Source organism: Eptesicus fuscus, chromosome 9, assembly GCF_027574615.1.
Source record: "Eptesicus fuscus isolate TK198812 chromosome 9, DD_ASM_mEF_20220401, whole genome shotgun sequence".
In the NCBI taxonomy this organism is placed as follows: Eukaryota; Metazoa; Chordata; class Mammalia; order Chiroptera; family Vespertilionidae; genus Eptesicus; species Eptesicus fuscus.
Window position 1 is genome coordinate 32,404,232 of NC_072481.1, and position 8,835 is coordinate 32,413,066.

Sequence of the window (8,835 nt, forward strand, 5' to 3'; positions counted from 1 at the left end):
GCCACTTCCTTCTGCCCCTGGTTTTCCGGCATATAGAACAGCCAGGCTCACAGAGGCCTTCGAGGCTCTGACAGGACAGAGCCCTGTGACTGCCGAGAGGAAGCCACACCACGCGGTTCCGCCTGGCAGCCCAGGCTGACCTTTGTCTCGAAGCCCCCTGGATGCGCCGGGGCGGTGGGATGAGCGTGGGAGGGGAATGACAGTGTGAAGGACGCATATTGTCTCGGGGAGGGATGCCTCTGGGGGTGGGGAAGCTGGCAGGTGCTGAGTGATCATCATAATTCCACAAGATCATAGACTCTGGGTACAGAGAGGGGCCGAAGATGCAGTCGGCACCACACCTCCATTTCCATAGGAGGAGGCAGGCCCTCCTCTGTGACCGATCGGCCCAAGGTCACACCCAGCAGCTGGGGCTGCTGGCTTCACACCCCTCAAGCTTGCGCCTTTATGCTTTTCAGTTTATGCACTGGCACCATCCTCAGCCCATTCACCAGCAAACCTGTGTGGTGAAGCAGGGATATTAGCCCCGAATGCAGATGAAGAAAGCGAGGCTCAGCCCTAGCTGGTTTGGCTCAGTGGATAGAGCATCGGCCTGTGGACTAAAGGGTCCTGGGTTCGATTCCGGTCAGGGGAGCATGCCTGCGTTTCGGGCTCAATTCCCAGTGAGGGGCGTGCAGGAGGCAGCCGATCAATGCTTCTCTCTCATCATGGATGTTTCTATCTCTCTCTCCCTCTCCCTTCCCCTCTGAAATAACATATTAAAAGAAAGAAAGAAAGAAAGAAAGAAAGAAAGAAAGAAAGAAAGAAAGAAAGAAAGAAAGAAAGGAAGAAAGAAAGAAAAGGCTCAGAGAAGTTCTATAACTTGCAAAAGGTCACGCAGCCCACAGGTGTCAGAGCAGCGCCCGTCTGGCCATGGACTGCCTGACACTTCCCTTGGCCAGTTTTCTTGTTATAAATAGCCATTCCCACTTCCTTTGTCCTGGATTTCCCATTCTCCCCCCCTTGGCCCGTGGAATCCCAAGCCCTTTGTGGCAGCTCATCTGTTGCCATGGCACCAGATTATGATGTCGCAGACCCTGGATGATTACATACTGCTCCTGGGCTGTGGAGTACAGGGACTCACAGAGGTGGGCATTGTCCAAGGGGCGACTGGCATGGAGGGACATGAATCCCTGGAAACAGGGAGCCACGGCCTCCCGCCCAGCTGGGGAATCACCCCGGGAGCCGGAGCCAAGGCTGCCACGGCCAAGGGGCGGGGGGGCGGGGCGGGGGGCGCTGGCATGGCTTGTCCGACGGCCTCGGAAGACTGCCCAGCCCTCATGGCTTGGCGGTGCTGATGCAGCCGCCTGACGAGGGGCTGTCGGGCTCAAGTCCCTGAACAACTGGCACCGGGCGCTTGCTCGGTCCTCCAGGGGAGCCTTTTGGCCTTTTCTGTGTCCGTGCTGCCTGGGAAGCCACCGGCCCCACTTGCCCAGAGAGGGAAGGAACTGGCCCAGGGTCACCCGGGGAGGAGGCGGCCATGCCAGAATTCAGTCTCAGCTCTGACCCCAAGTCCCTCCGTGTTGTTAACACTTCAGACGGGCCCATCAAGGTGGGTTAGTCTAGTCCCCGACCTAAAATGGCATGCTGCCCGCCTCCGTTTCCACAGGACAGCCCATGAGCAGGGCACGCGTTGACATAAGCCCAGGTTCATCTGTTCACACTTGTGGGCACAGTCCAGGAGAACCCCTCATGCAGGCACCTCCGGGCTGTGTTGATCTGCCGGGACCGGTGGCTCCGGGAACCCAGTCACACTGCACCTGCCACTCCGGGGTCCTCACTCTCAGCCTGCTATGCTGAGATGGCTTGAGGGCCTTAGTGGAGGGAGCCTAAGCTTTGGCAGCTGCCACATGGAATTGAAATCCCACTTCTGCCACCACCACCCTCACCTCTTTGAGCCTCAATTTCCTCTTGTGTAAAATAGGATTAACAGCAGCTACCCAGGGCATCTGACTGTGAGGTCGAATTGTGGCCCTGCTTTCACCCATATGTGACCTTGGGCATGTAACTTAGCACCCCTGGATTTTCCCATGTGTCGAGCGGGACAAATGGGCCCCTTGTCGTGGGGTTTCCTGGAAAAGGGCCTCGCACGGAGACTGGCACACAGGACACACTCGGGGAATGTAGAACGGGGATGTTTCTCTTTTCGATGCTGAGCTTCTGGTGGAGAAAACACCCTACTGTCCCTGCTGGGAAATGCCCAGTGCTGTGGCTCATCCCTGTCCTTACTTTCAGGTGACTATGGACCGCGATTTACCTAAAGGTGGTATTGATGTCTGTGACCTACCACGCCCCGAGGTGCCGGGCTCGGGAGGGCTGCTCAGGCTCCTGGCCTGGAGTCAGGACGGCTGGCTCTGATCCCGGCCTGCTGTTTCCCTGGGCTGACCCTCCCCTCTCTGAGCCTCAGGCTCCCCATCTGCAGGTGGATTCTGATTCCTCCGGTTTCTTCCAGCCCTGCACAAAGGTGTTCTTCTATGGAAAGTGTGGAGAAAACATCCTAGGATGCAGATATACCGCAAGGATTCCATTGAAAAGAGAGGCAGGCCCAGCTAGTATGGCTCAATGGTTGAGCATCAACCTATGAACCAGGAGGTCACGGTTTGATTCCTGGTCAGGGCACATGCCTGGCTTGTGGGCTCAATCCCAGTAGGGGGCGTGTAGGAGGCAGCTGATCAATGATTCTCTATCATCATTGATGTTTCTATCTCTCTCTCCCCTCTCCCTTCCTCTCTGAAATAAATAAAAATGTATATTTTAAAAAAAGAAAGAAGAGAGAGGCAGAAATAGGATGGATTCAGGAAACCCAGTCATGTTGCTCCAGAGGCAGCCAGAGGCCTGTGGGAGGATGGACATAATCCAAGGTCAGCCACTGGGAAGGAGCTTCTGGGGAGAGGGGGAGCCCTGGCCCAGGATGTGTGAGCAGAGGCTGGGCAGCTGTGCTCCCACTGGGCCCGAGCCCCCACTGAGAGCTGCCCCGTCAGGCCCTGTGCTGAATGTGACACGGCACCTACACGGGAGCATCAGGCCAGTGAAGGGACAGGGAGAAGGGCACCCTTTTGGACCCCGTGTTCCTGTCCCAGTTCCGCTCCCAGCTGGGAGCGCTCAGCCTGCTACATCATCCCCCACGAGGCCACGGAACACCCCATTTCCTTTGCTTCTAATTAAGACTTCAGACCATGAAAACAGCAATAGCTGCTACTTACCGAGCATCTGCTGTGTGCCAGGATCTCTGCTGCGTGTTCCTCATACATTACAACTTGCTTCCTTCTTCAGAGCCCTTTGCTTCCTTCTTCCCATCCTATATAATAAAAGCCTAATATGCAAATAGACTGAACGGCAGAATGACCGGTCGCTATGACGCGCACTGACCACCCGGGGGAAGATGCTCAACGCAGGAGCTGCCCCCCCCCCCTGCACCCCCCATCCCCCCCCCGCCAGCACAGCGGTGGTGACGGGAGCCTCTCCCACCTCCGTGGCAGTTGGACATCCCCCGAGGGCTCCCAGACTGCAAGAGGGCACAGGCTGGGCTAAGGGACCCACCCCCACACACCCCCCCCAGTAGGAGGCAGTAGGATTTTCGTGCACCGGGCCTCTAGTTATATAGATAAGAAAACAGAGGCTCAGAGGTTAACAACCCCAATGTCAGATCAGAGGCAGAGCTGGGATTCAAACCCCACCGTGTGGAGGCCTCCCCCCACCCCCAGACTGGAAGCACCCTGGGGACAGAGACTGATTTGGGTGTCTTGCCCAGTAGGTTCTCTTTCCACCACTCTGAACAGAGGATATCTCGTTAATCTTGTCATAAAACAATCATTCGCCTTTGATTTATTATCACCAGCTTTCTGGTGCTTACAGAAGAGGCCTTGACATTGGTCTGGTTGGGGAGCAGGTGAAGGGACTGAGAACTGGCGGAAGGGGCTAAAGCATCTGCCCTAGGTGGCCAGGGAGACTTCCGGGAGGCTGTGACCGGGGAACTAGACTCTGGGGGAAGAGAGCAGTGATAAGGGAACAGGCCTGCCCTGGTGGATGGATCCTGTCTCACTCGTTGGACTTAGCTCTGAATTTGGAGGGCAGGACAGGTGTCCCCTGTCTCCGTCTGGTGCTCGGTAAAAGCCTTTCCCTCCTGTCCTCTCCCCTCGGTCGAAGGGGCTCCCTGTGACAGAGGGGGCCATGGAAGGCCCTGTGGCCCAGCGCATTCTGGTCACCCCGCGGTCACCTGTCCTACAAAAGCTCCTTGTGCCCAGCAGGCCCCTCACGCTCTTCTCCTGGCCCCACAGCCAAGAAGACGTGTATGGACACCGACTTCACCTGCGACAACGGCCACTGCATCCCCGAGCGGTGGAAGTGTGACGGCGAGGAGGAGTGTTCCGACGGCTCCGATGAGTTCCAGGCCACTTGCCGTGAGTCCTGTCCCTCGGGCTGGGCGTGGGGGGTCCTGGGCTTCGGTTTCCTCGTCAGATCTTCCTTGTTGGGAGGTTGGGAGGCTCAAGTAAGGTGACCTGTCCAACACAGCCCCGGACTCACTCGGCGCCGTGCCCGCAGGGGCTCCTGGCAAACAGCAGGTGAATCCAGTAGCTGGTGTCCAGCATCCTGCTTCGCGCTGTCTTCACAGCTCCCTGGCACACCGGGCCCGGCTCCTGCAGTGCCAGGCGCTTCCAAAAGAGCCCCTCTGAGCCTTCTGCCCAGAAGTTGCCATAGCACATCCTCCTGCCCCCCCCCACCTCCCCCACTACTTTTTTGAGGACTTCTAATCATAATTCTAATAATACCAATGACAGCTGGTGCTTATGAAGCATGTATTGTGTGCCAGGCACCGTGCTAAGCTCTCTGTATACATTAATTCCTCTTATCCCCACAGCAGCCTCATGAGGCAGGGACTGTCACTTTCTGAATTTTACAAAGGAGGACACCGAGGCTCAGAGAGGTTGAGTGACTTGCCTAAGGCTCCCCAGCCAGGACTTTGAGGCCTCAGCTCTTTCCTCTGCCCTGGGCAGCTCTGCCCAGGTCCCGGCCTCCATGGCAGGCTGGCGGCAGCCCAGGCAGCAGGGTGAGTGGAAGGCAGAGCTGAGCCCCGGGCCTGCCCCACACTCAGGGCTTTGTCTCTCGGTGATTTCTTTTCCAGGCTCTAATCCTCAAAGCAAACTTACACCAGGCAGGTCATTCTGTGACATTTGTTAAATTAAAAAGGGAGATGAGAAGGGGGCGGGGAAGGACCCAGTGGTCCTGGAGGCAGAGCTTCATCCGAGTGAGCCTGAGACAAAAGATGGGGGCGGGGGTGGGGGGGAGGTTAACCATGTGGAGGATGTGGGGCTGGGGGGGACCTGCAGTCACAGCCCCACGTCCTGTTAGGGGTCCCAGTTGTCCCAGAGGCGGAGGCAGGGACAATGGAGGCCAGCGTCCCATCTAGTCCCATCGAGGGCTGAGCTAGTGATAACTGGGTTTCCTTGTCTCCTAGCAACAGAGCTACCAGTCTCAGAGTGAGAGAAAGAGAAAGGGAGAGAGAGAGTGAGAGCAAGAGCAACCCAGCCTAAGACAGGGCCCCCCTAGCTCCCTTCCCTTTTGCCCGCCTTCCCTGCATTGCCCCAGGCCCGGTCCTTTCCTCACCCAGCAGGTAGCCAGCCCCAGCGCTGCCCTGGGGGTGCCTGGGCAGGGGGCAGCCGGCTCATTGTCTTGAGCTTCAAAAGGAACAAAGCCCAGCCACACCCACTGTGACTCTCATCCTGAGGACAACCTGGGAAAGGGGGTGGGATGGATGCCCGTGTGGAGAGAAGAAAACAGGCTGGAACGGGTTCGCCCCCTGCCCAAGGCTGCCCAGCTAACAAGGGGCAGAGCCAGTGCAGCCCGGTGCGTGGGTGCGTGTGGGGAGGGGGTTGTGGCCACAGGGGGCGTTTCCACCGCTGCAGTCAGCCAGCTGGGCCATCCGGCCCTCACGCCAGCCAGCCGTTGCCCTGGACGCTGGGCAGAAAGGGGGTGGCGGGAGCTGCATCACCGTTATTATGGGGATCGGTCTTGCTGCCTGAGAGCAGCAATTTCTCTGTGTTGGTGTCCCTTTTCATCCTCCTCCTGCCGCCAGGGTCCTGCCTCCCTGCGCTGCCTGCCCCTCCCTCGCCTGCCCCTCCCTCGCCTGCCCTGCCCCGATTCCCCGTCTTTGTCCCTTTTGCCCCTTCAGCACTTGCTGCCTCCCCGCCCCGGGCCTGCTTCGCCCCAGCTCTGCGGCACTGTTATTGGCGGCCCAGAGCAGGGGAGGGCCTTGCTTCCCAGACGCTCAGGTGTCCGTGGCTGGTCTGCCTCCCGTGACCACGGGCTCCACAGGCTCCCTGAGGCCTGAGAGAGCACCCATGGGAGCGCAGCCAAGGCTGCACCCCGGGAGGGAGGAGCCCAGCTCTCTGGGTCCTCCCAGTGATGACTGTGAGGTCCTCTGTGCGCCCTGGTTCCTAACATCCCAGAATTCCAAAGACCATGATTCTAAGATTCCTAGACTCAGGATTCTGAGACACTCTTTCTCCCTTGCCTGTGCCCAGCTGGGACACGAGCCCAGGACCCCACTTCCGGTGCAGAGTTGCATGGTCAGAGGTGGACAAGGCCTATGGGCGGGGAGGACTGCCTGGAGGAGGTGAGCCAGGAGGGGACCTCGAGGGTCAGGCAGCATTGGGGGACCTGGTAGCAGGCTTCCTGATTGAACAAGAACCCCACAGCCAATCCGCTGCCCATTGAATTGGTGTTGTCATAGCAACCTTCACAGCCTACCAGGTTTCTGGGGATTGTGCCAGCTCCCAGGATTCAGCCCCCTCCCCGCCCCCTCAAAGAAAGACTGTAGGCAGTAGTAAAGTGTGGTGAGTATGGTGTTTGATATATTTGGGTTCAGGTCCTCTAACCTGTGAGGCCTCAGGCAAATTGCCCAATCTCCCTGGGCCTCAGCTTATTCATCTTTAAAATGGGGGTAATGGTATCTGCCTTACAGGGGATGTGAGAATCAAATGAAAAACTGCACACAAAGTGTCAGTGCTGCAGTAATGGCAGTGTTACTTTTATTATTATACTAGAGGCCCGGTGCACGACATTCGTGCACTGGGGGGCAGGGAGGTCTCCTCAGCCCAGCCTGCGCCCTCTCACAGTTCGGGACCCCTCGGGGATATCTGCCTGCAGCTTAGGCCCGCTCCCTGCCATTGCTGCTCCTAAGTGTGAGCTGGCTTCTAGCTAAGTGGCGCTCCCCCTGTGGGAGAGCACTGAACACCAGGGGCAGCTCCTGCATTGAGCGTCTGCCCCCTGGTGGTCAGTGCGTGTCATAGCAACCAGTCGTTCTGCCAGTTGGTCAATTTGCATATTAGGGTTTTATTATATAGGATTTTTACTTCAGGCCCTCTCCCTCACATCCCCCAGTTTAAAATCTTAGAATAGTATAAGTGAGGGGGGTTGCATCAAAAGGGAAAGGGATCTGGGAGCAGCCCCCATCCCTGCATTCCTCCACTACAACTGGGGTTTCTCCCAGCTCTCTTTCCTCTGGTTCTGGATCCTGTCTATCAAACACAGCCAGGAGTCACAGTAGGAAAGCCTGGGACATTTGCCTAATGAAAGTAGCATTTCAGCTCTAATTATAGCTCACTTGATTGGGGAAGGCTCAGACCCACCTTCAGGCATCTGGAGGGGTGGGAGGTGGGGAGTTTGGTTCAAGGTGAATGAGTTGCAATTCTTGGTGCTGCTTATTGAAAATGAGGTTTTATGCCTGAATCTTAGAACCTTCCCACCTGGAAGCAGACCTCACTGATTAACCAAGAGTACCTTCCTATCTGTAATAATAAACGCTGAATATGCTCACTAGCACTTTGCCCCCGTGGGAAGGAGCTGCTGTAACCACCCCTTCTGCACAGGCAGCAGCTGGACACTGATAGTTCCCAGGGCCTGAGCTCTGGTCCCCTTGGAGCCGGCAATCCCCACTTGGAGGTCGGCCGCCCTTGAGCCGCACGTGACCTGACACACAGACGTGCTGGCTCAATAAGCAGCCGCCAAGTACTTTCATTCTCTTATCCAACAGACATTCCCCTTTTTATTAATTTGTGAGCTTATGAATTAGAGAAAGTACCCATGGGTTTGGATTTCTGGGGCAGATTCTCTGGGAATGTATGAATGCCTCCAGCCCCTCCAGCGTGCAGTTGGGCCCTCGCCAGCTGTGCAGGATTCCCGATGTCTGAGACGGTGGGTTCCTCGCTCCTGCCTCTCAGAACCTGGGGATGCTTGAACAGCAGGCTGAAGGCTTCCCTCAGGCACCTGTCTCAGAGAGACAGGCAGAGACAGACACCTGCGTTCTGGGCTGGGGGCTGGGGGCTGTCCGTGGTGGGCCATGATAACGTGCATCCCCAGGGGTGAGACCAGGGCCCTCCCAGCCCTTTGCATTTGCATTTTATGAACTAAAACAAGGGCCGTTCTCTTTTGAGCTTAGAGTTTCTTGCAGGTTCTGAGAGTAGGCATTTCCATGTGTCTCCCCGTTTAAACCACCCACCAAATCTAGAAGACTGTGTAACCCCGTTTTCAGACCAGAGGAGCCCGAGTGCAGAGGTTAAGCGATTTGCTGAAGGAACCCCAAAGCCCAGGCTCTATCGCCGACCGCATGCTGCCGAGGCCTCTGGCTTCGGTCCTCCTGAAAGTGGGCGTCGGACGGCCATCTGCCATCTTGCAGACCCTGCCCGAGCTGAGGCCCCTCGAGCCTCCTTCCTTCAGTACCCTCTCCAACCCCGGGATGCCGGGGAGACTGACAGGGGCAGGGACCCAAGGGGCCTGCTTTTCTCTTGTGGCGATTAA

General features: G+C 57.3%; 1 protein-coding gene and 1 long non-coding RNA gene across 2 annotated transcripts in view; one reads left to right on the forward strand and one right to left on the reverse strand.

The window, feature by feature from the left end:
• Positions 1-8,835, forward strand: part of LRP8 (LDL receptor related protein 8) — a 71,542-nt gene that overhangs the window by 31,469 nt on the left and 31,238 nt on the right. The window contains exon 3 of the mRNA XM_054721189.1: positions 4,317-4,439. Within this exon, the coding sequence (XP_054577164.1) occupies positions 4,317-4,439 (123 nt within the window). The remainder of the gene's footprint in view (positions 1-4,316; positions 4,440-8,835) is intronic.
• LOC129150280 (uncharacterized) lies at positions 2,198-4,711 on the reverse strand. The gene is made up of 4 exons (XR_008557020.1): positions 4,348-4,711; positions 3,893-4,020; positions 3,243-3,337; positions 2,198-2,511 (listed from the first exon to the last, which is right to left on the reverse strand). It is a non-coding gene; the product is annotated as an uncharacterized LOC129150280 (long non-coding RNA).